Source organism: Hippocampus guttulatus, chromosome 2, assembly GCF_054856545.1.
Source record: "Hippocampus guttulatus isolate MCC_2025c chromosome 2, RoL_Hgut_1.0, whole genome shotgun sequence".
In the NCBI taxonomy this organism is placed as follows: Eukaryota; Metazoa; Chordata; class Actinopteri; order Syngnathiformes; family Syngnathidae; genus Hippocampus; species Hippocampus guttulatus.
The window spans coordinates 26,836,414-26,861,228 of NC_141262.1; the positions used below are offsets into that span (position 1 = coordinate 26,836,414).

The 24,815-nt window shown below is 46.0% G+C and overlaps 4 protein-coding genes across 10 annotated transcripts; 2 read left to right on the plus strand and 2 right to left on the minus strand.

Annotated features, from left to right (window-relative positions):
* The first annotated feature begins 608 nt into the window (after positions 1-608).
* On the plus strand, positions 609-1,528 carry tifa (TRAF interacting protein with forkhead associated domain). Its single transcript, XM_086105091.1, has 2 exons — positions 609-734; positions 803-1,528. The coding sequence occupies exon 2, from the start codon at positions 814-816 to the stop codon at positions 1,381-1,383; it is 570 nt and encodes a 189-aa protein (XP_085961217.1). The 5' UTR covers positions 609-734; positions 803-813; the 3' UTR covers positions 1,384-1,528.
* Positions 1,529-1,649: 121 nt separating this feature from the next.
* LOC147209308 (RNA-binding protein 4.1-like) lies at positions 1,650-5,509 on the minus strand. 6 transcript variants are annotated; one of them, XR_015100212.1, is made up of 5 exons: positions 5,434-5,493; positions 4,636-5,064; positions 3,685-4,335; positions 2,312-3,409; positions 1,650-2,207 (listed from the first exon to the last, which is right to left on the minus strand). XR_015100212.1 is itself a non-coding variant. In XM_086105089.1 (5 exons), the coding sequence occupies exons 2-3, from the start codon at positions 5,042-5,044 to the stop codon at positions 3,692-3,694; spliced, it is 1,053 nt and encodes a 350-aa protein (XP_085961215.1). In that variant the 5' UTR covers positions 5,045-5,064; positions 5,434-5,493; the 3' UTR covers positions 1,650-2,207; positions 2,312-2,345; positions 3,685-3,691. The 6 variants fall into 6 exon arrangements, 5 of the variants coding, with proteins under 5 accessions (XP_085961215.1, XP_085961212.1, XP_085961214.1 ...); XM_086105089.1 differs by having other exon boundaries at positions 2,312-2,345; XM_086105086.1 differs by having other exon boundaries at positions 1,650-3,409; positions 5,439-5,509.
* Positions 5,510-6,625: 1,116 nt separating this feature from the next.
* Positions 6,626-20,392, minus strand: fxr2 (FMR1 autosomal homolog 2). Its single transcript, XM_086105092.1, has 17 exons — positions 19,751-20,392; positions 18,042-18,094; positions 15,923-16,016; positions 15,716-15,787; positions 15,383-15,531; positions 15,201-15,294; positions 14,963-15,079; positions 14,700-14,870; positions 14,535-14,613; positions 14,296-14,453; positions 13,846-13,932; positions 12,256-12,475; positions 11,991-12,170; positions 11,699-11,893; positions 11,505-11,612; positions 8,812-8,900; positions 6,626-8,711 (listed from the first exon to the last, which is right to left on the minus strand). The coding sequence occupies exons 1-17, from the start codon at positions 19,799-19,801 to the stop codon at positions 8,601-8,603; spliced, it is 2,028 nt and encodes a 675-aa protein (XP_085961218.1). The 5' UTR covers positions 19,802-20,392; the 3' UTR covers positions 6,626-8,600.
* A 1,198-nt stretch (positions 20,393-21,590) lies between these two features.
* On the plus strand, positions 21,591-23,707 carry haus4 (HAUS augmin-like complex, subunit 4). Of its 2 annotated transcripts, none has more exons than XM_086106039.1 (9): positions 21,591-21,723; positions 21,853-21,959; positions 22,066-22,197; positions 22,307-22,447; positions 22,511-22,607; positions 22,707-22,852; positions 22,961-23,091; positions 23,189-23,257; positions 23,353-23,707. In XM_086106039.1, exons 1-9 carry the CDS (start codon positions 21,657-21,659, stop codon positions 23,537-23,539), a joined length of 1,077 nt encoding a protein of 358 aa, XP_085962165.1. In that variant the 5' UTR covers positions 21,591-21,656; the 3' UTR covers positions 23,540-23,707. The 2 variants fall into 2 exon arrangements, with proteins under 2 accessions (XP_085962165.1, XP_085962164.1); XM_086106038.1 differs by having other exon boundaries at positions 21,592-21,723; positions 21,820-21,959.
* Positions 23,708-24,815: the final 1,108 nt, after the last annotated feature.

Genomic DNA, 24,815 nt, shown 5'->3' on the forward strand with positions numbered 1-24,815 from the left:
GCGTATTTTAAATTGAACCCCGTGATGTAACTCACAGAAAGGTGTAGGTACGACTTGTCGTTGGATTAATGGCTAACTGTTACTTCCTTTGACCACTTTGCGTGATCGCGAATTTTCCATCCTTTGGCCTGGTTTCAGAGGCGCATTAATATTGTCTATTCGAAACACTATGTGCGAGGGAAAAGTTAGTTTTGTGTTCCATGTAACAGAAACATCAAACACTGTTCCAATGCAATAAAAAAGACCCACTAACATTGTATATTCTAAACCACTATGTGCGAGGGAAAAGTTAAAGTTTTGTATTCCGTGTAACAGAAACGTCAAACACATTTCCAATGCAATAAAAAAAGACCCACTAGTATTGTATACAGTATTCTAAACCACTATGTGCGAGGAAAAAGTTAAAGTTTTGTGGTCCGTGTAACAGAAACGTCACTGTTCCATTGCAATGAAAAAAGACCCACTCAAACAGCTTTTTCAATTCTATATTCTGAATACAAAGATGGTTGCAGTTCACCTCAGTACTGTAATCCTTTTCTGTGGTGCTATTGTAGAACTTTTTTTTCCCAAATTGCACTTCAACGCACCACATCGTCCTTCAAATCCCTCCCCTGTCTCACGGGGTGGCGACATTAGGAGGAACTCTTATTTCCCCAAGAAAAGAAAGCGTTGTGCAACAGTTTTTTTCTACTTATTCTCGACGCAGAAAGCGCGCTAACAGGTGCGAACCTAAGGTAAGACCAACACATTTCCAGCGTTCAAATGCTTCTTAGCTCTCATCAGAAGTCAACTCTTTCCTCAGATTTCCTCACAATGAGTGTGTCCCAGACAATGGAGACAGAAGAGGACCTCCTGACATGCCTCCGCATTAAGTTCTACCACCCACAGCAGCAACGCAAAGGTCTTTATAGTCTGCTTCCACTGGGAAACAGAAGCAAACATTTGGCAGATGAGTTTGTCCGCTTGGGGCGGGATGCCCAGTCTTGCACCTTTGCCTTGGCTGACGCCCGGGTCTCTCGCAAACAATTGGCCCTGCAAGCTTACCGCACAGCCGATAGCCCAGACTTGCTGTTCAGCCTCCAGAATCTGTCTCAGACAGTCAAAGTGTCCGTGAACGGCACATGCCTGGACTTTTTGGGAAGGGCGGATCTCCCGAGCAAGGCCCTGGTCCGTTTCGCCGAGTACGAGATTTTGATTATCAGGGAGGCCGGTGAGGCCAAGCAGAGTTTCGAGGTGGAGCTGGAGGTGCTCCCTGTGCCTCCTTCCAGAGAGACGGGCACAATGCCCAGTACCTCGCCCATCATGGACACAGGCGCATCTTTGATATCCCACCAAGAAGTTCAGGTCCCTTTGGAGACAGATGAGACGCTCATGTTCAGCTGACTTAACAATTCACCATCTTTTGGGACATCTGATACGCTGTAGTTTTTTGAAAAGCATCACTGCAGTAGTTTTATACTAACCAGGGGGGAAAATGCTCTGTACTTGCAGTGCTCAAAATTTTTTAAAAATAGTTCTTGGAACCTTACACTCATGTTTTTGTCAACACTCCTTTAAAGCACTGAAGTGGCAATTTGTGACAGTAACCATTGTGACATTTTTCTGCCATTTCACCGCCCCCCTCCCCCCCAAAAAATAATCATTCACCATTATTGAATGTAAGCACATCTTTATCTACAGAGGACAAAGAGCAGTCATAATAAAAACAACATATCAAATCTTAAAATGTGAACATTGTCCATCAACCTCCAAACGGTGCAATAAAATATTGAAGTGTTTAATTTGAAAAATGCAAGTTCACTCCGGGTGATGACTTCATATTCATTTCTCCCTGAAGGCAAGGCACAAGAACTGTTGCCTATCAAAAAAAGGGGTACCCCAAAAAGTTCGTAAGTGCATATTCCATCATAAAAAAGGGCACATCACTGTGGCATAGTCTATGTGTGTTGCCTATCAAAAAAAGGGGTACCCCAAAAAGTTCTTAAGTGCATATTCCATCATAAAAAAGGGCACATCACTGTGGCATAGTCTATGTATAAACTTGAAATGTTTCGTGTTGGCATCCCTGAGTAGCGAATGTCTCGCATGACTAAAAATTCTCTCTCCAGAAGGCTTCAACTGCGAGGTCATCGGATCCCCAGGTTTCCTTCAGTGCACGTCTCTCAAAACCCCGCAGACCCTGAATTGAGTCCCAGCAGTAGACAGGCCTGCAGACAAAATGGGAAAGCTCATTTACTAACAGCCAACACCACCATGAAACTTAGAAAACCAGCTGAGCTAAGACGAAACTCAAAGTGATCGCTCTCCCTACCATGAACTCGACGTCCCCGGGCGAGTCTAACAACCTAAAAAGAGCAAAGACTGAGAACACCAAGACATAAATCCATAAAGGGTTTCATCTATTACAGATCAAATCACCGCGACAGCTGACCGAAACGGCTATGAACTGAGTGAGCATTTAATAAGTAGGTGCCGAAAGATCATGAATGAGCCTCGTCTAATCGCATGCTTATTTTATTAGGCGCCAAAGCAGGGAGTTTTGTCACGTGTGCGACCAGAATTGAGTTGAAACAAAACAAGTCATTTCTCAGCAGTGGGGCTGACCACACCTACCCGCTGTCGAGCTTCAAACCGGCCGGAGAGGACTCATAGCGAAAGCATCTCCACACCGTGATTATGATCTCTGCCTGCGACGGATGGGCAATGACTTGACAGCTAAAACTCGTCACGTTTTTTTTCATCTTTTTATTAAAAAGCCTTCCAACGAGAGGGGGAAAAAAAAGGCAAGCTAACTAGAACCATACACAACGTTGCGATATCAACGAGGGAAAACAGACAACATACGAAGAGAATTATCAAGAGAAAACTAAAATTTTGATTTGACATGCGTACAGGTCGGACAAGTAATCCACTATTTTATAAAACGACACAAGTGTAGATGTGTATAGAAACACTCCGACGCTTTTTTTGGGGGGTTTTGTAACTTCTCGGGGAAACCAAACTCAAGTCTACACAAAAGCTACTTTTTTACAAAAGATTGAACATACCATCTTAACTGATGGTTGTAATGGCGGTATTCTACGGCCTTGTGAATTGAAAAAGATCGAAAAGTAGTGTAGTAATGCGTCACACCGAGCTAAGCACTGTAACTCAAAAAGTAAGAATTTGAAGAGTAACACAGAGGAACAGAAAAGGCATTGACAACTCAGATATATACGTAAATGCAACAAGGAATCGCATGGTTTTTTTGTTTTTGTTGTTTTTTTTATAAGAACGTCGCTGTCCGCAATAGAGTATCTTCCAGTAAGTCTCCGGCGAACGCAACGCAATCCACCATAGACGTGCGGGAGCGGGGGGAGCGTATAGCACCATGCGCATCAGCAGACGGCGTTCTTGACATATTCTAAACCTGGAGAGAGAGAGCATACCACACGTCAAGGAAGGGGTTTTACTCAAGATACACGCAAGACTGCGATTTTCTTCCGTGCTTTTTTTTATTTTATCACAGCATACCTTTTTACGCTCGCTAACACTGAATGGATGTTTCGATTAGATCTGAGCGAATTTTTGACGGGTGATGTTCTGAAGCGACATTCGACTTCATACGCGTCTTTTATCGACTAGTTTGGTTTGGACTATTCGCACTCAAACCCCGTTTTTTTGCTCACACGTGAAGCCACTCACCGCAGTGTTAAACTCCCTGGGCCGGATAGCCAGTGTAGTTGGGTTGCGGCGGTGTAGGAACAGGACCGGTTGGTGTATAGTTGTTCCGGGGATACGGCGCCGCATACGGCTGAGGTTTCATCTGCGGGGTGAAGCGGGTGCGCTCGTAGGAGTACCCGTTACCGGCCGCCGCAGCAGGCGGGGGAGGAGGATGGGGGGGTCGCCTAATGGGGCTGCGGTCGCGGGGCATGTAGGGCGCTGGGGGAATAGGCCGGCGGTCGTACCCTTCGTGGGAGCCCATCCCAACACGTTCTCTTCCCATCGCTGAAGGTGGGGGTGGTGGCGGCGGTGGTGGGATGGCCCCAGGACGCCTATCGTCGTAGCCCGGGGCGCCATAAGGACGGGCGCGGAATTTCTCGTAATAATCCACCACTCCATAGCCTTCACGCTCACCGTAGCCGCGGTCGTACATTGGCCGCCTCGGAGGAGGCGGCGGTGGGGGCGGGGGCGGGTAAGAGGACATGCGCCCCCCGTAGGGAGGCTCGGGATGGAAGCGGGGAGGATGAGGAGGGGGATAGAAGCCTCCTCGACCAGGGGGTGGCGGGCCAAAGTCCTCTTCACCCGAAGCCCATGCGGGCTTACTTTTAGACAGCTGCACATGAATGTTTTGTCCTGGGGGAGGACGGGGAAATGGAGATTAACACTGGGGTGTCACATTTCAACCATGAATTGGGTTTCATCACTAAACATAAAACAAATGCACATTATGATAGTGTGTCTCCACATATTTAATTTACTAATCTTCGTGTAAAATCTTTAGCTCCAAGTGCAGGTGACCACTAGGTGCCACTGTCAAGTTTGAGTCATTCCAGAAGCCCCAACGAGCGTCACTAAACTTTATCAGGCTTCTCTGGTAGGGAAGACCTATTCTCCGAACTCATGTTTTGACTGCAAACTCTGTAATTTGCTTACCTTGAAAAGTTGTGTTATCCAGGCCTTTTATGGCATCCATGGCTTCGTCAGAGTTGGCCATGTGAACAAACGCAAAATTCTTCACGATAGCGCACTCCGTGACTGAGCCATATTCTTCGAACAGCTCTCTGAGCTCTTTCTCAAAGCCCTTCTCCACATTGGCGATGTGGATCTTGACCGGGCCCTGGTTGTTCCCCCGGCTGGGCTCCACGTTCATAGGTCTACCGTTTAGCTGATAGAGATTGAGCTCGCGGATGGCTTTCGTGGCTGCCTTGCGGTCATCCATGTGCACAAAGGCGTAGTTTTTGTATTTGGCGCATTCTGTTACAGTGCCGTACGGTGTGAACAGTGCCTCGATTTCTTCCCTCCCTGTCTCCTCGGTAAGGTTTCCAATGAACAGCTTCACCATTGTTACACCGCGGTTTGGCCCTACACGTGGAACAGACGACAAAAGTGAACATCTACCTCGAAAAAACGAAGACGACGCGGCCCAAAAGGCCACTGAATAACAATCAAAAAGACCCAAAGGGAGTTTTACGTGTGAGTACCCGCTAAACAATCCGCTTCACAAGCCAATGATAATGCTCGCCACAAAGAAGCTCAGATGTTAGCCACTTCCTGATTAGCAATATCCCAACCGTTGCTATTAGCAAGCTAACATTAGCATCGCGCTACAACGGCGTGAAATGTGGCTAAAGACTAATTAATTCCAGATGATTTATTGCTCTTACGTTAAAGGGTTTGGGATATGATACACATTTAACACAGATGATGTTTAAAACGATTAAATAAACCAACCGTACTCTCCAATTGTCTTCGACAGCCCACGTTACTACTGCGTCGAAACTGCTAGAATACGTAACTCAAAGGCGCACACCGGCGAACGAATGAAGTTCTTAAATCCGATTGGCAGGTCAACGGGTCGCTCAAAATATCTCGCACGCGATTGGTCAAACAGCCAATTTCGCTGTCGACTTGAACGTGCGTCATTTCCGATTTCAGGGTCGCCCGGTGTAGCAAGTTAGCAATGGAAGTAATGTAGTCATGAATGTGATTCTGAATCCGACCAACAGTCATTTCAAAAGCGACTTGCAAAGCCGCAATACGTAAAACATACACGCCTGCGTCAACGTTAAATGCACAATTCTCTCACAACTTATAACAAACATGGTCCTCTCACGTTTACCACTATGATCCTTTGCTGATGGATGGCTTTAAATTCTTTGTGAACATCATATTATGCCAATGTAGAGTGTAATGAAAAGGTACCGCGTCCTTTGAAATTGGGCATTACAACAGTGCGTGTGTGTGTGTGTGCGCGCGCGAGTGAGTGAGAGAGACTGGTTAGCACGCTGACCTCACAGTGCAGAGGTGCAGGGTTCGATTCCGGCTCCGGCCTCCCCGTGCCTGTGCGAGCGCGAATGTGTGCCCTCGTATGCGTGTGCCCTGAGATTGGCTGGCAACCAGTTCAGGGTGTCCCCCGCTTACTGCCCGAAGACAGCTGAGATAGGCTGCAGCAGGCCCGCGAAACTCGTAAGGATAAATGGTTCAGTTAATGTAAATGGATAGAGAGATACACACACAAAATATAGGGGAAGAAAAATCAATTATGGAGAAAGTAGGTCGGAGCTGCTGCAACAGCCAGCCGAAGTTGAAATAAGAATATCACAACGCATTATTCATATCAATCTGTTCTGGTTCGGTGTTCGAGGGGGATGTATACTGTACAGTACTTTGTATTGGTACCTCTGTTTGATGTCCAGGAGAAAGCGCCACAGGCAATTGGGCTTCAAAGAACTGTCCTGACTTTTTTCCCCACTCAGATTTGACGGCTTTTGTGCCAAAATGAAAATGAATTTACGTGTTGCAAATTTAAACTTGCTTCCTACCTTGTTAAATCACACATGATTTTGAACTGTCAAGACCAATCATTAATAGGAACCCAGGGGGGCGGGGGGGAAGGGTGAGCTTGTCAAACCTTTATACCAAATAATGAAAAGTCCTTTATTGCCATCAGTACACGAATGCAGACAAAATCTGACAAGAGAAGTGAACTGTACAACCATCATACATGCACACATACAAAGTGCAGCCAGCAGTCTTTCAACAGGACGTGAGGGTTACAGATACAGGAGGGAATACAGTACTCACACAATGAGGTATAAATGTACACAAACTTGCACACATGCAACTGAAACAAAACGGTACAAGTGCTCTCTCACACTCTTAAAAACACAACACACAGGTGAGCAGTAATGCCAAACAAGCAGCATCCGAGTCATCTCGCTGCAACCGCACTCACGTTCGTCTGCCCACTTAATTAAAACCTTTGGCCATACGGATGCTAGCCTGTTATGCCCAAACGCTGCTCGGCAGACTGTGGAAGTTGCGAGCCAGGGAACCAACAACTGCCTTTCTCTTGCTCGACTCGGACATTCAGTGTGTACGTTAGCAGCGATTCTATTGGATGAAACCAATGGCTTTGTAAGTCCCGTTTCCAACACCCTCCCCTTCATGCACAGGACAGGCACCCCCCTACTAATGGTTAGCCTAAGTGTCATGCAAGTTAGAAAAATAGACTGCAAACCCACAAGACCGAGAAATCAAAAGTTCATCTCCAGAGTAGGGGTTGATTTCACTTCCATTTTTTATTTTGTATTTTCTAAGATGTGGAAATAGCAAGAAAAAAAAATAAGCGGGAACCAAGACAACAGTAACATGAGCAGAGAGCCACTGAGGGGCCCCCCAGCTCTGAGTCCACTCGCCCAAACCCAAAACGGACACCATGTGTTGCGGCCCCCTACGCTTGTGCCAGGCGGGCAATCGCCTGTTCTCACACCTGGTTTTTGTGTGTGTTGGCATATGTGGCTCTCATCTCATTTGAAGCTGTCCCAGTCCCACAGTTCTTCGTCCCCACCAGGCCTTGCGCAACGGCAGCATACACCCGCAAGAAGGCGGTCGCCCCTACATGTGCACCCGGAGCCGCGCGCCGCCCGTGGTTTGTCGAGATCGCGGCTGGAAGCTAGCGCTATTTCTCTTTCATGTCTACGGTTGAAGTCTGCAGTTTGTCACATTTAGAAAGGCATCCCGGCCACCACTTTGGGATGTCAAAATGGGTTGTCTGACGCATCACCTCAACCCCCGTCGCTGTTTCAATTAGGATGCCTTGGGATGGGATAAGGCCCCGGGCTGTGTTACGTATTCAGCCCTGCATTTTCTACGTTTCTGTGTTGTCCATTCTATTTGGAATGAGGAAAGTGCCTTGAAATCAGGTCGTTTGGCACCTTACTTGTGCGCCCTCAACCCCAAGCCACTCCCTCTAGTACTATATCTTCCTCACTCTAACACTCCCTCAGTCAGTCAATCAGTCAGTTCTCTCCTAGCGACCAAAAAAAAAAAAAAAAAAAAAACACACTTCCCAACTTTCCTCCCAAGATGAAAACAAAAAACGTATTATTTTTTTCAAATTCAAGGCACAACATCAATCAATATTCCAGCCTCTGAGTTTGAGCACTGCGACGCATCTGCTTTGTGTATCACTCGCCAGTTTACACCCTCTCGCGCCCGCACTGCAACGCTGTTGAAAGACGCGCGCGTCTGAGACTGCCGAGTCCAAACCAGTGATCAACAATGAAAGAAAACAACATAAGAGAGACGAGATAATCTAGTCCTTTTTGTTGTGTCTCAGCATTTTCCTTCAAACTCAAGTCATACCCACCAGTTCTTTTTTTGGCAAGCTATTTTTTTTTTTAAATAAGCACTAGGTATTGATAGATAAGATATAGCATGCACCGTGGGGTTTTCATGTAGATGCGTCGTTTTTTTTCCACTGTCATAGTATGGATTCAGGAATTGTGTCAGGTACTTTTCACTCATCTGTTTAAGGTTTACGTTAATGCAAGCAGGGACAGTTTGCCATGGAGTCTTGCTCGAGACTTGGGTTCGCGAGGAGTGAGGCGGACTCATTACGAGACGCCGTTGACCAACGTTACAGCCTCGCTGGCTGGTGTCGTGCCTTTGCTGGGTGAACGCTGAGAAGGTGTTTGCTCATCCGTTTTGCTGCTGGTCCCATTTTCCTGTGTGTAGAAAAGAAGAAGGAGAAAAAAAGTACCAAACTGAGCACGGTTCAATAATAAGTTTCATACGCATAATTTGTAAAACATTTTCTGCCAGTACCTTGGGTTCAGGACCGGTGTGGTTTTCCTTCAAGGGAAGGTTCTGTCTGCTCTGGGACTCCGGACGGGATATGTAGTCGGCGACGGTCACTAAATCATTGAAGTAGTTTAGAACAACTGTCTACTGTGCATGCGCTGACAGGAACTGATAAAACTGGGGATGGCTGAGTACTGATCCCCCGCAATCGGTATCAGGCCGATACCGGCCTTATTTCAAAGTGTTGGGTACTCGTGACGGCGGCCGATACCAAGGTGACCGTTTCACTATCAGGAACTAAATGGCACGCATGGCTGACAGAACGTTTTTCAAAGTGAACTGTGCCCATGTCAAATTTCTCACATGCCCATTAAAATGCCATTTCTGTAAATATATGTATGCTGCTAAGATTCTTATTAGGATTAACATTCTTAATTAAATGTATCGGGCCCTGCAATGCATTCTGGGAACTTCTGGGTTTGGGTAGAAACGACGCAGCCGTGCCAACTGCAAAGTGAAAGCTCATACGGGCAAAGTGTTGCAGTGTTCCATGTTCATTTTGCTGTTGACAAAACAGTAAATGTCATAAAGATTTATTGAGAAATGAGTGATGAAAGTTTTGATCCATTTTAAATTGCCTTTGATGGGAACGTTGCTGAGCTCGGCTGCTACTGCGCGTGATATCACGGGAGTTAAAGCGCGAGTACTTTTGTAACTCTCTAATAGCGAGCTTGTCAATGACGTGATAGAACGTGGGTCCATTAGCATCTAGCTTTGTTGCATTCCGATCACCGTAAAAGCTAGCCTTCGATCGCCACAAAGAGTCGGACACATTCGGGTTTGTTTGGTGTAGTAATCTCAGCAATGAGTCTTGCATTTTTTTTATGTGTTCACCTTATTTACAGCTGAGCACCAGGTGAATTATGTCAGATTTCCTTTCTTCTCCTACTTCTTCCTTTCATAACTTTGCTGCTGTGAATCGGGAATTTCTCCATTGCGAGACTAATAAAGGTTTTCTTATCTTATCTTCTTATCTTAGTCACAGTACTCCATTGTGTCAGTGCCCCCCAGTGTTCAGACCGAGAAACCACAGTTGAATTAACCAGTGTCTTCAAAACGAAATGACACGTGTGTTGCTAAAACCGTGGTTAAATGGTAGGCATTACTCAATGTTATTTGAAGCACCGTTGTATTCAATTTACCGTATTTTCACGACTATAAGGCGCCATTAAAAGTCTAAAATTTTATCCAAAATGGACAGGACGCCTTATGATGCGGAGCGTCTTGTCTATGCGCTGAGTTCCAAAACCTGACTGACAGCCGACACGCTGTTTATATAGAGAAAAGGCGGAAGTGACTGTGGACAGGCATGCGGCAAAGAAGTCAGCCAATCAGTGAAGGGTGGGCGTGTATACATACATATATGGAGAGAAAGAGAGAGAAAAGGCAGACGTGAGTGACAGGCATGCGGGGAAGCAGTCCGCCAATGAGTGAAGGGTGGGCGTGTAAGTGGACGCTAAAGGGACGCTACAAGCAGGTACCAACACCTGTATAGAGTGTGGCTATGTGCATTGTTGCAAAACAACTTCGGTTTTGATTTCTAAGAACCCCCGAAAATAAATTCTACAAAGAGACACGCCTACGAAGCTCAGTTCAAACTTCAAGCCATCGGTTATGCTTTTGGCATGCGTGCCCATCTCACAGCAGCGGTGAAAAACCAAGTCAAGCAAATGAACTCTGAGCTTGCCGTTATTCCCGGAGGCTTGACTAAAGAACTCCAACCGCTGGACATCGGCATCAACCGGGCGTTCAAAGTAAAGTTGCGAGCGGCATGGCAACAATGAATGAACACAACTTTACAAAGAGTGAGAGGCAGCGCCGGGCGAGTTACGCCACAATTTGCGAATGGATTGTGGCTGCTTGGATGAACGTGTCTGCTTGCACTGTTGTTCGAGTTTTCCATCATTTCTGTGGAGCCACATGGCAATGAGAGTGACTGACAACGAGAGGGAACACGGCGTTTTTGATGGATTACCGGTACTTGCACAATTGTTCAATTCTGATACAGAGGATGAGGACTTTGATGGATTTCTGGGTGATGATTGATCGAAAAACGTGAGTACATTGTACGATGGCTAAATAAAATACAACGGAACTCCGTTTTGCTTCGTTGCTTTTTTAAAAACGTGTTTTTAGCTTGTATCTGTATGTCTTGGCATGCTACCGTATGCTACAAGCTAACGTGTTTTTAGCGTGCGCGCATGCATGCCGTATGTTTAAGCTGGCGTATGTTTTACCACTTTAAAATTGCGCCCAATAATACAGTGCGTTTTGTCTATGTGTAAAATACAGAAATAGCACCCATTAATGAGACTGCGCCCAACCATACGGTGCGTCGAATGGTCGTGAAAATACGGTAAGTCTTGGCACTTCACTGTATTCCTTGAAAACAAGTTGCACTACCACATATTCTGACTGGGACTTTTTTTTGGCCACTGGGTCATTTGTGTTTCTCTTTATGTACGTAATGAACAAATGGATAAAAGAAAATCGCCATTAATTTCATGCAATTTTAACAGAAATGCTTTATTGGGATGTGTAGGTCCTTATTTGAAATGATCATTGGTTTGAATAGAAATTTCATGAATCAAAATTACTGGTCGGGGGGGCATGGGGGAGCAGTGTCAAACATCCCTCGATAAAACATGTCAGCTTACCGCTATCAGTCGGCTGCCGATCGCAGCTGGACGAGTCTCCCTCGGGGCGACTGCCACGGTTGCGGCGGCGGCGGCTTCGGTTGCGGCGCTGGGGTCGGGCCTCTTCATCTAAACGCCCGACGAGAGCATACAAGTCGAGGGTTTTTGGACCTTCAGTCTCTGCGGGGTCGAGAGAACGCCGGCAAATTTCTCACCCAGCCCGTTCTCACTGGGCCCGGCCTGGCTATCAGACTCAGCCGCGGCGTCCATCACGCTGGGCTCCTGGTCGTTACGGCGGCGGCGGGAGCGTCTCCGGCGCTCCCCTCCCGTGCCTTCGCTGAGGTCCGCGTCTGCCAGCTCTCCCTCACCATCCAGCAGGGCGTACGGGTTACTGTCAGGGTCCCTCAGCACTGGAGATGCCAAAGCGCAGCCGTTTAAATGACACGTGATCCACGTTTAAAGACTTTGCAGCCAACCGTTGCTCTTGCACAATTAATCACAGACTACCTGAGCTGATCGAGTTGGCGGGTTTGGACCCCGGCCCGCCGCGGCCTCGTCCGGAGTTGGAGCCCCGCCCCCGACCTCCCCGTCTGGAACTTCGCTCCTCTCCGCCGATACCGCGGGGCCGCTGGTCACGCTCGTTTACTTCCTCCGATTCCGAAGCATTAGACAGCTCAGAGTTTGTGCCTGCAGAGGAAAAGAAAATGTTCACTCTTCTCATGAAGTGATGAAATGAAAGAAAGTCGACAGGAGTCATGCTTTGTATCCGTACCATATCCAGAGTACATGCTGTTGGAGGCCCTTCGTCCCCTGCCGCGTCCGCCGTAGGTGCGAGAAGCGTGGAGCGAGTTGCTGCTCTCGTCGGTCAGGTAGCCTTTCTCTCGGTCGGGTCCAGCGGGCCCACTTCGATTCTGAGGCGCGCGGTAGCCCACCCCAATCTGGCGGAGCTGTTCGTCAATTTGGAGACGCTCGAGGCGCAGCTGCTCCACTTCCTTGAAGCATGTGGGGTGGGGAAATATGGCAAGATGAGGTGCAATTATAATGCTTGGTTGTGAGCAAACATTACTGTATTCCCTCCACTGCTCATAATTCTTGTTAAGCACACAAATTGAACAGCAGGTCCTGCAGGGTACAATGAGGGTCGTCGCATCAGCACTTTGGGTTCACGGCAGTAGTAGTTTCAGTTTTCCACAAACTCCGATTCCATTACATGGCTGCGATAAAACTACAATTTCATTGTACTGTACACAAAAGCAACCTTGAACATCAACTAAATTGTTTTTCATGTTTTGAGTGCCTGCGTGGGTTTTCTCCGGGTACTCCGGTTTCCTCCCACATTCCAAAAACATGCATGGCAGGCTGATTGAACACTCTAAATTGTCCCGAGGCGTGAGTGTGAGCGAGGATGGTTGTTCGTCTCTGTGCGCCCTGTGATTGGCTGGCAACCGTTTCAGGGTCTCCCCGCCTTTTTCCCGGAGACGGCTGGGATAGGCTCTAGCACCCCCCCACCCCACCCATGTGAGGATAAAGAGGATCGGAAAATGAATGAATGAATGTTTTTCATTGACTAAACGTAAAGCGGCAGTGTCACCATTCAATTTACTCCCCCGCCCCCATTTATTTCTCCTTAAGTATACTATGTTGAGAACTACAAATTGCTGAACGAAATGATTTAACAGCTACACAAATGCAGAGGTGTCTAATTCAGGTCCAGAGAGTAAAAAAAAAACCGCCACGGTTTGGCTTTTGCCACAACAGGCAGGTAAGTTGGAGCACCTGTGGCTCAAGCCAAACTGGCAGGGTTTTTACTTTCTGGACCTGGATTTGACACTTCTGTGAAATGCGAATGTGAATACTATTTCGGCAAAGACATTACTGTCACACAGACTCGCACTGGTTGATGCGAGTTTCATGACTCCCACAACATGGCGGCCGCTCCAACTTATCCAAGCCGCGGGGCGGACACGGGCACTGCGGCGTCTAATGTATGTATACGGTGACAGCTGCCTGCCAATGACAGCTGTACCTCAAGGGAGGTGGGATCAGGGGCCGAGAGGGGAATAAGGCACAAAGAGGGCCTGGGGGATGGGGTCTGCTGCTAATTTTGGAAGCTGAGGGTCCAGATAGGTGTAATCTAAAGCCACAGCATGCTGGTCACCCAATCCCAGAGAGGACTATTTATAAAAGCACATGAGGTAAGGACAAAACGTGGCACACTCAGCAAGTTTAGGGCTGGGCAAGGGGGGGGGGCAAAAAGTGATACTACGTACAAATCCGCCTTCACTCTAACTTGATTTTTAAAAATATATATTTATAAAATCTTGGTCACCGGTAGAGGGCATCACACGTGAGACACACTCACCTGGAGGTAAGACACGTGGTACTCCAGCAGCGCCTGTGCATTGCTGATGTTCTCCTTCGTCCCTACAAACACGAAGGGAACCATGCCCTGATATGGAGAAAGGAAAAGACACAGGAGTTTGGATAAGTGTCTCTCTCTTTTTCCCGATGATGTAAAACACACAGGGACAGCATTTGGTATGGCTCGGAATAAGTGGGAAACTAAGCAGAGGTATCAACTACAGACCATCAGTGGAAATCACAAGTAATCTACAAAAATAAGATCACAGCCAAGTGCCAATAGCCAGCAAAAATGGAGCGCATTGAAAACAGTGCCAGTGTCAAAGCAGAAAGCACAGTGAGCACCTACAACCTGCTGCATTTAAGACAATTGTTATTTTCAAAGTCGACGGGGGCTTTTAGTTGACCGAGGGGTTGGGGGGGGGGGGGGGGGGCGCAACGGTCCATTCACCTCTTTGTTGCCGGCAGTGTCGTCCCTGCCTGCCCCCTGCCTGCCTACCTCCTCGCGGGGAAGCTTTTTGTCGTTGTCTCCCTCGATCCTGACGCGGACCACGCCCGACTTGTCCACGATCTCCTGTATGACTTTGCCGTTCTTGCCGATGACTTTGCCTGCGCGAGAGACGGGATCAGAGGTCGTGAGGACAACGTCCCTGCCATCATGAGCTCCTTTGGGAATGCGTTCTCACTCACCTACAAGGTCCCTGGGTACCTGAAAGTAGTCTTCTTTAAATTCAAGATATTCTCTCGCCTGCTTTACCGCCTCTGGAGTCTGCAAAACAAAGCCAAATTCAAACAAGAGGCCAAAAGTGCGACTCTGAAAACCATCGTGACCATACATCACGGCTCCCGACGTACCTCTCCGTAGATCCTGAAGGTACAACTCTCTTCTTCCAGCTCGATAGCGGTGACACCGGGGACTTTGCGGGCCTGCTGGATGTTGGCCCCGTGAGAGCCAATGGCAAGACCCATCAGGTCTTCTCTGACACAAACCTCCTCCTGGTATGCCGAAGCTAACTGCTTACTTGTCTGAAAGACAGCAGGCGTACGGGATAAACAAAATGGGGGGGGGGGGGGGGGGGGGACTCGTGTGCAGAGACCACGTGACAAGGATCGCTTACCTCCAAATGTTTGGTGGCTTCCTCGTTACGGGACATTAGCATCAGCTTCGTACGGATGCTGCGGAAATGCATGTCGCTGAGAAGGGTGGCGCGCTTTATCGTGGTTTCATTTGTAGACTGGTGTGGGTAAAACACAAAAAGGATTACGGATATGCGACACCATCGCGCTTGGGTTCAACCCCATTCGAAAAGTCACATTGTCCAAAAAAAACATGAGGCAGACACCAAAAGTACTAACCAGCACTATGAGCTCGTGTGTTTGGGCACTGAAGAAGATGCAGTTGGCGCCGATAGCTTTCCTAAATTCTTTGTGAATGTTGTCGCCCGCACAGCTGTTGATGACAAAAGGACGAGAGGGACAGCGGCGCTGGTAAGACACCGGCATCGCTTCTGGCAACAAAAAGCAGTCAAGACACTCACATGTCCCTCAGGTCCTCTGGGACACTGATGGTGACTTTATGGAAGGAATTTCGCGAGGAAGGGCTGTTGGGGTTCAGGGGCCTGATGCGTTCTGCTGTGACAATCTCGTTGTAGGTGGCGTCGCATGCCGCATATTCGATCACGTAAAACTGGGGGGGTAAATTAATCAATTTTTTCAAATCACATTTGGCATTATGATGGCACTTCAACTAGTCATACTTTCCAATGAATATTAAACAAGAGGGATACACTCATGAAATGTCAAGTCGAGGCAAAACCTTTTGCCTACATTCAAAGAAAGATGCTAAATGATGAACTGCTGCTTTTATTTACCTCGCCCTTCATCATTCGGACCCGGGCCAGCCACCAGCCACATGGCTCCTGTTCATTAGCCCGGGAGTAAACCTGTGAGCAAGAGACAAAGAATACAGAATGACATCAGGTCCATTTGTGGACGTTCATCAAATGATGACTCCTGCAAGAGGGGAAAGAAAAACAAACAAGTCGCGTGGCACAGAATCCGGGCGGCTGAGTCCTTACCTCCACCTCCTCTCCTTCGCCAATTTCCTTGTTGTAGTCGGCCGGAGGAGGCAACCGCACGTCGCTGAAGGGTAACTGTCGCTCCGGCTGCCAGCTTCAGTGAGACAAAAACACATAAAAAGGCCAATGCACACATTTTTTTCCCCTCAGGCTCCACAACAAGTCTTCTCAAATAAAATTAAAAATGTGTATGAAAATTGTGGAAAATAGGGTTCCCCAATTTGCTGGTCTCCTTTACTATCAGAGTGAATATGAAAGAAGATTCAAAACATCCCAATAAAGTGTAAAAAATAAATAAATAAACTTCCCCATATGTACAATTATGGTCTTTCATTTTTTTTAAAATCATGTTTTCTTGTTCTTGCACTGTTCGCTTTTTGTGTACGGAATTTTGGATGTAATTTTAGTGAGGCCTGTTTTAAAATTTCGTTACTTTGCTTTTACATGGGACTGGCTGTTATATCTTTTTCGTATCGAAATCCAGATGTGAATATTCAAAGTAGTAATATTGAAATGAGGACGATAGTCATGTGGCCTTTCCACGCTCGTGCTGCATGTAAATCTCAGTTCAACCAACTACAATTTTCCTTCCAAGTTTGGCGTCGATCGACAATCAAAACCAGCAGATTACAATCATCCTGCGGTAGGCAAGAGAGAAACGCGTAGCCAGCCGCTGCTGCAGAGACAGCATACACTCAAAAAATCCGCTTCAGTCTTCGCTGGCAAGTATATACGAGCGATACACACATATTACGTTTTAGAACGTTACGTGACTATATTTATAATTTCTAAATTACCAGTGGAAAAAAATAGCAGAGCAGCCAACCCGGCCTATTTCTGTCGCAACGCACGCCTTCCTCGACTGCCACTATCTTTTTCTGCATTAATAAAAAGTCTTACAATGTAACATATTGTGTAGCGACCCCGGCATAGTTCATATCGCTGGAAATTTACACATCACACCGCCATGTAATGCATCGACACATATACAAACATCGGGATGTATGGGGGTGAGAGGTTAACATCCGCCCCCCCTTAGCCACACAACACATCCATCCACATTCCGAAACAATTATCCTTACTACGGTCGTGCATGGACAAATTGCTACAGAAAAATACACTGTGATGCAGTCAACACGCGCACACACGCAAATACTTCTGTTGTAGCACAAACTTATTTATCATTAAAGTACAGTTGCGGTACAGTGTGGATTTAAATATGTTAATCGCTGACTTTGTTCATGTTGATTGCTGTCACTATGTTCTACAAAAAATAATCATAAACGACACTTTCCCCATCCTTTCGGATTTATATTTTATTTTGTCTTTTTTTTTTAACCCAAAGTTATCACACCTTTCGAGATATCTTGCAAAAATATCGAGATATTCAATTTTAGCCATATTGCAAAGCCCTACTTTTAAATCTCATGATCTCGGTTGGTGCCTGCTTCTAAATGCTGTGCTTTTAACGAGAGTATGTGAAGCGTAGTGTGTTACATTGTGTGTGAGATGCACAACATATCAGTGATTGATTCCATTTTATTTTACAACAGCTAGGCACTGGTAAACAACTACCGGGTAAATGTTTTTTTTTTTTGGTTTGGTCTCTCATTAAACCCCCCATATAGTACCGCACCCTCAAATTTTGGATTATTTTTTTTTGGTAATTATTCACAAAATTTTACAGCGAGCAAAGTTCTACTTAACAACGGCCATGTGTTTCATTCAAGGCAGAGTAGCGCTAACATGCTCTACGAGAAAGTAAAAGGAGGCCTCGACAGCGAGTGGGGGGGGGCACCTACCAAAAACAGCACAGGGCTGCCATGCCCCTCCTGCCAACCCTGCATACCGTGGACGAGCCACTATTTTTAGGGGCACCCTGAGCTGCGCTGCACTCAGAGCCAAGTAGATAAAAAGGGTCCAGAGTGTGCGTTGGTGGCGCGGGTGGGGCAACCACCAAAGAGGGCGGGTGGGGAGGGGGTCTTAAGGGCTGTTAGAGATGTGTATGGACAGCTGCATTCCAAGCACAGGTGCCAAAGAGGAACATTTTATAGTGAGCATTTTATAGTAACTCAATCGCGTGACTGCTTTTACACATGCTCGAGGGATTCAAACTTACTTGTTTTCAAAGACAATGGTGAGCGAGTCATCGTGGACATCCTTGATGTACCCCTAAGAGAGTGAAAAGAAAAATAAAAAGAGGGTGCGCATTTTTTATTGCCGCAATAAGTGACAAAGAGATGTGGGTGATGTTTTCATTCAGTGCATAAACAACATTTGGCTTGTAAGGAGAAGAGTTTCCACTTTTTTTTTAAAGAAAGCAGACACGTAGCAGTGACACAACCTCCTTGACTGTGATTTCTGTCAGCGTGGAAATGTCACGGGCCGAACATACTCCGTTCGTGAGACTGCAGGTCTAGAACGGGCACGGCATACAGTCTGGATATGTGAATAGAAAGCCACTGTGACTGGAGAGCAACGTTTACGGTGGCAAACCTCAGCAGACACTTCAGCATGCTGAGCCATAGCGCGACATAGGCTAAGTGGTAGTTGTGGCGTGCCTCATTGTGACACTACCCTATAAGGGAGATAGCCGTGTCCAATTTGGCAAGTCATGAATTCACCTGCTGAAAAATGTGTGTTTCTCACTCCAGGAGACAAATTACTTGCCACATACTGAGAGTCTAGAAAGAGTGGAAAGGTCAAAACATATATACACTTATTTACAGATGTTCCTTCAGGAGACAGATGCGCGTTAGATTGACTGGGCGTTTTCCTGACGTGATTCGAAAGGTGGGGGCCATGTCATGATAACACCACGTCCTCACGTCAGCGGCCACATTTTAGGACCATGTGGTGATCAAAACTGTAAATCATCACATGGGACAGGTGCTCCACAGCTGTTATGTGTAGACGGGTTGACGGGCACCCTATTGTCATACTTGCAAGGAAATACACCTGGAAGTGTTAGTATTAAAGTTATCGTGACATCAAAAACTGGTTCATCATCCACAAATGTGGGCTCATGTGGAGTAGGCCCAAAGTGTCACCCGGTAAAAGCCAATGACAGGTGAAGCTGCAGAGGGAGAGTAAATTTAGGCGCGGGGGGGATGCAGAACACCCAACAACGCGGAGGTGCTGAAGAGCACATGGGAGGAAGGGTGGCGAGACATTTACTGAGAACTGAGAACTAAAATAAGAGACGTCCTAAAAGTTATGACTACAAAAGCAATTAGGGGGATAATGTTGCCATTCCACACCATCCTTGACTCAGAAAAGGTTCAAAATCACTTTTCAAAAATTTTTAAGGCATGGTTGTTTTCATTCAGAAAGCAATTTAAGTGCAATCAAAACACGTGACCGCACAGCCATGTGTCTTAATCGTTTGGCAGAATTGAAACTGAAAGCGACAAATTCATTTGGTTAGCTTGAAATGTAGCATCCCCCTTAAAACAATACTTTCACCACAGTTGGACCAGGTACACGAAGTGCCACTTTTAAAAGGCACGGGTAACACGTAATGGGGATTGTTGCGTGGCCGTATCGAAACTGGGCACAAATCACGTTGACAAGCATGATGAGAATGGCAACGAGCTCACGCTAGCTGCGCTTAGCTCGTGCTAGCTGCCCACCCCACAATGACCAACCGTGCCGGGACGCCAAAGCATCCTCCTTTGATAAAAGCCCACTTGACTCGGGTTCATATCGCTCAGGTGACCGAGTGACGATATATGCCAGCGCTATGGTTCAACGAGCAACATGTTAAGTTATTGCAAAGAGCAAAAGTTTGTTCGTGGCGAGCAATAAGCTACACCGAAGCCAGGTTACCTTATAGAAGGCCCCATTCGAGCCGCGAACTTCCACGGCCAGCCCGTCCATACTCGCCGGTAGCTCCCCACGACTGTTGTTGTCTGAAGCCGCTACGACTCCGTGCGGGTCGGGTAACGAAAGCACCCCCAGCTTCGCCGGCAGTTCGCCGCTCCCCGGCCGCTTGTGGATGTCCAGTGTTTCGGGTGGAGGGAGGAGGTGAAGGGGTTGGGGGAGATGGGTGTGATGGTGGTGTCAACGCAGGCGCCACTTACGGAGAGCACCGTGCTCGTGCTCGGATGTGCTCTCGTCTCAAATGCCGCCGGCGGGGCAAAGAGCACGGACACGCGGCTGCGTTAAGTGTTGACTTGTCGGGTGGGGGAAGCACAGTGACGACGCTCCGGTAGGACGGTTAATTAGCTGCCAGGCTAGCTACTATCAACACCTTGATCCAGGCAGTAGCGATGCTAGTCACGGGTAGCCTCCAAGTGTGGCGCAGTCGTGCTGTTGAATAAATGAGGGGGCAAGCCAGTCCGTCAGCCTGCCGGGTAATGTTCACAGACGTTCCCGTCCAACGGAGATGTCTGAGCGGCGGGTGGGCGACACCTTCGTGGAGCGGGTAGCCCTCTCCAACACGCGCGGATAGAGTGAATCAGTGAGGATCTGAATGACCTCAAACCCCCCGACAGAGTCCCGCCCATCACGGATGTCTGCTGTGTGATTGGTCGAGAGCCTTTGAATCAAATGATTCAAGGATTCAAAGGCCTTACATTCTGAAAAGGTAAACAAGGAATCCCCTTATTTTCAAGTCAAATCAAGTCAAATTTATTTGTGTGGCCCTGAATCACAGAAAAGTGGCCACACTTGGCCAATATTAAACATCCCCTGATCTTAACAGCCAGGGGGGCACTTTTTTTTTTTACAAAGGCATCTCTTGCATAAAAATTACCATTCAAGGGCGGCATAAAACTGCTGAACAAGAATTCACAATTCATCAAATCACTGCCAATGCAAATAAGGATAATTGCTGTATTTCATTACAGTACAGTATAGCTATTTGAATATGTTGATCAATTTTTGCACACTCGGTCAGGGACAGGCAACTGAAATGGTGAACGGGCCCACAATTTTTCATCAGTGCTTCTGGGGGTCCAGGAGCACTGATAATGTATTCTGAAAATGAAAAATAGTTTTAAATTCAGTTCGCATGTGCCATTTCTTATCCTATTGTCCGTGAGGCATTTAGGGCGACTAAAAATGGACTCAAACATGTTGATTGGGTAAGGTACAGTTACACATAGCACCATAAGTGCAGCACCAAGCAGACCAGGTATGGACCAGGACTGATGAAAGGAAGCAGCTGGGGAGATTGGAGAAGCTCACACATGAGGGGGAAGACCTCATTGATACTATGGAGCTCATGTGCACTTGGGCTGAGGATTGCACAAGTGCACCAGACATGCAGAGTGTAAGATATTTGAAGAACTTTAAGTTCTAACCGTAGTTAGAATAGAATAGAATACCCATTTATTAATAACTGTAGTATAAAAATTGGAATGCTACTCCTTTGTACGATACAAAAAGAGGAAAGAAGGAAAACACAAACAAATATTGCAAATGAAAATAATGAAAGAATTAGAAGCAATTTAGGTAATTAAAAGTCCTCTTTGTTTTTGTTTAGTTGTTTTAATGTGAAGTCCTCTTCCATGCCTATTTCCCGACGTCACACGAACTGAAAAAACACTTCACACGCGTCGATGTTGTATTCTCCCGTCTTCTCGCGAGAAATCAGCAGCGTCCCAAAGCGTTTGTTACCTCGTGTCTCTATTTGGCCAATCAGAAGGCCTTTCTCAGGCGCGCTTCTTGAATCAGGAAGTTGCCTCCCTCCCGGTAAGACAGGAGAAAAAGAAGCAAATTTCAGCCAAAAATGGGTGATGAATCGGTGGCCGCTGGCGGATTGGCGTTTGGAAACGATGACAATGTGTATAAACAGGGTGAGAAAACAGACTAGTGTTGTTTAGTTGGTTTGCCATTGTGATCAAATGCACTCGCGCTTGCTAACAAGATAGTAACTGTACGTCGTTGGACAGTTTTGGCCTCTTTTCCACTTTGTGACATGACAGAGGAGGACCTGAGCCAGAACCCCCAATTTTATAAACTCATGACCAGTCTGGCACATCATGTGGATAAAACTGGACTGACTCGCCCACTGAAAACGGATCTGGAGAAGGTATAAACAGGCAATCATAGAGTAAACTCCATCTGCAACATGTTTTTGTCCCTGCCAAGTATTAGTTTGTTATGTTCTCCTCAGTATTTGTTCCTATTTTCTTCAGGCTGAGCAGGAACTGCTGAACCAGCGGCGAGTCTGGCTGCAGTCCGAGAGCCTTCACAGAGCGCTGCAGGAGATGAGCCAAGACCACAGGGTCAGGAAGCATCATGTTACTGTATCGCCCGACGAGAGCATGGTACAGTACAGTACGAACATACGTTCCAGACTTGAACAAACATCTATGAGTCAGTTACAACAGGTTTCTTCTGTGTAGTTAACATGTCTCCTTTTTCACATGTTCTCAGCTTTACGAGACAATGGAGAAGTGCCTTCTTGTGACCCAGTGTGCAAGAAAGCTGGATCCGAGCAACACCACCAATAAGGACCGGCCTTCCATTCTGGGTTTGACCCCGCAAGATGTCATGGCACTCATGCCTTCTGAGAAAGTATGTGATCAAAACATACTTTAGTAAAGTGTGGATTGTGCCAATGCTGCTTGTAATTTGCAGAATATACAAAGAATGAAGCAGATTTTACCCGGAGAGCTGGAGAAACACCTCAAGACAAAATGTTTTAGTTTCCTCTCCTACTATCGACCTGAATGGGGTGTGCTTCCTTTTTCACACATAAATGAATCATGTGATGATAGCCTCTTGTGTATGTGTTAAGAGTGTTGAATTTTATTGTGTTATTATTTTTGCTTAGAGAGACAGAGTGACTCTCTGAAGACCAGTCAGTTGTCTCATCTCTCTGCGCAACTGGATGAAGACAAAAAAAAAGTTGAGTGTCTGAAGGAAAGCTCCTGGGAAAAAAGAGCGCTCCTCCAAAGGCAGACACAACTATACCTTTCTGTAAGATGCATTCAGGACATTTTGTATTCATTACAGAAACTCATTCATTGCAAATAGTTTGAAAAAGTGCGGAGGTTGGTATTTCAAACTGGTATTTCCACCCTGCAGGAAATGACAAATTGTGTCAAGCTTCTTCAGTCTTTCATCCTGGAGAACCGCTTGAAAATCCAGCCTGATTTGGACAGGAAGAAGTTGGACTACTTTGAAGGCAAATGCGAATTAATCTTGCAAAAAATCATGTAAGCAGTTGAATCGCCATCTCCTAATAGGTTGGGCTGTGTTTTCAGTTTAAAAATAAATAAATAATTTCTCTGATTATTCCTTCATCATTTTTAGGGCTGAAATGGTTGCAATTCAGCTGGAAACCTACACAACTGACTCGATTTCCGCCCACAAAGAAATAAGGCAAAATGAGTTTTGGGAAATAGAATTTTGAACATTACAGCCTGCTTTTGAAAAACATGTGGTTCATTTTTTTTCTTTTTATGCCTGAATTGCAGAAAAACCCTGGAGTCGGAGCTGGCAGCCTGCCAGGCGGAGAAACAGGTTTTAGAGTCAACGTTGTCTTCCTTTGAGATCTTGGGCAAGGAATTTGAGGCTCTGGCTGCAGAGTATGGAGAATTACGAGAGAAACTTGAAATTAAAAAATGGGCTCAGAAGGAATTTACCAAGTACAATGCCAAGTGATGATCCTACCTGAAATGGGGTTAGCAAACACTCAATGACATGACATAACATGATCAAAACCCCTCAGAATGTTTTGAATATATTTGTACAGAATTGGATTCAATCTTTGTAATATTTGTTCATGGATTTACTTACTGTATACTTTCCTTGTGTTCCCATCATGTACTGAATGAATAAATATTAAACAAGAGTACATTGCCTTTAAATTTGATGTGGTATTATGGTCCAGGTATACTACACATTAGTGCGAGATCATCTAATTTCATTTAGACTTTACATACTGTAGATCTGATCGGATTGGCAGAAATTTTGCTTTTTGTGCAAAATCAGTGATTGGCATCGTTTGCCCATCAATCAATGATGTCATTGATTGGATCTGAAAAATAAGATATGACAGCAAACGCGTTCTCGTTCACCCCAAGAATGAAGTGATGCTATCCGTAATAATCCAAGGTTTCTGCGCATATATGGTTGGATATTTTTGCAATATTTTAAAACTTGGAGCATTTTGTGGTGGAGGGCGTTTTTTTTAGGATAATTTTGGGGCTTATTTGAAAATGATACACAATTAATTTCGCTGTGTCTCCTTTTTATGCAAATTTCGGATGTTCATGGCATAGTCTTATCCCACCTCACCGAATAGCAGGGGTCGACTACAGTAAATAAACAAGTTGTATAAATGGATTGGTGCGCTCTTCTGATCGGATCGGTGATCGTTTATTTATTTTTAACTTGGTGATCGTCTTTAACGTTCTGATTGTGGAAAGCCTAATTTCAATGAATTGCTCTAAAAATATTCATTTACTCCAAATATGAATTATTTGCAGCCACACATGGAGACATACAACAATAAAATGTTTTTGCACGAGATAGCAGAAAGTCCCATCGACCTGTTTTCCGCCTTCTGCCATTCATAAAACGAAATGATAGCTTTATTCAACAGAACATGCCCCGATTTCATTAAACTTAAACTACGTGTGACATTTTTGTTTTGTGTTGTGCTGTAACATTTTTGTCAAATACAGTATGTGTCTTGCTTCCGAAACCCGGGAAACACCGCTAATAAATGTAAAAACAAACGTGAGAAACGGAATGCTATGTAGTGCACAGTAATCTCCACAAGAGGGCATCATTCTCCAGGGAAACATTGCAATCAAACCCCGGCGACATTTTATTTTCGCTGCACGCCGGTCGTGGGTGAGAAAAGCCGTGTTTTCTCAACCATCTCTTGGGTCTCGCTAGATTTTCCAGCGACACAACCAGAAGTGCGTGTATG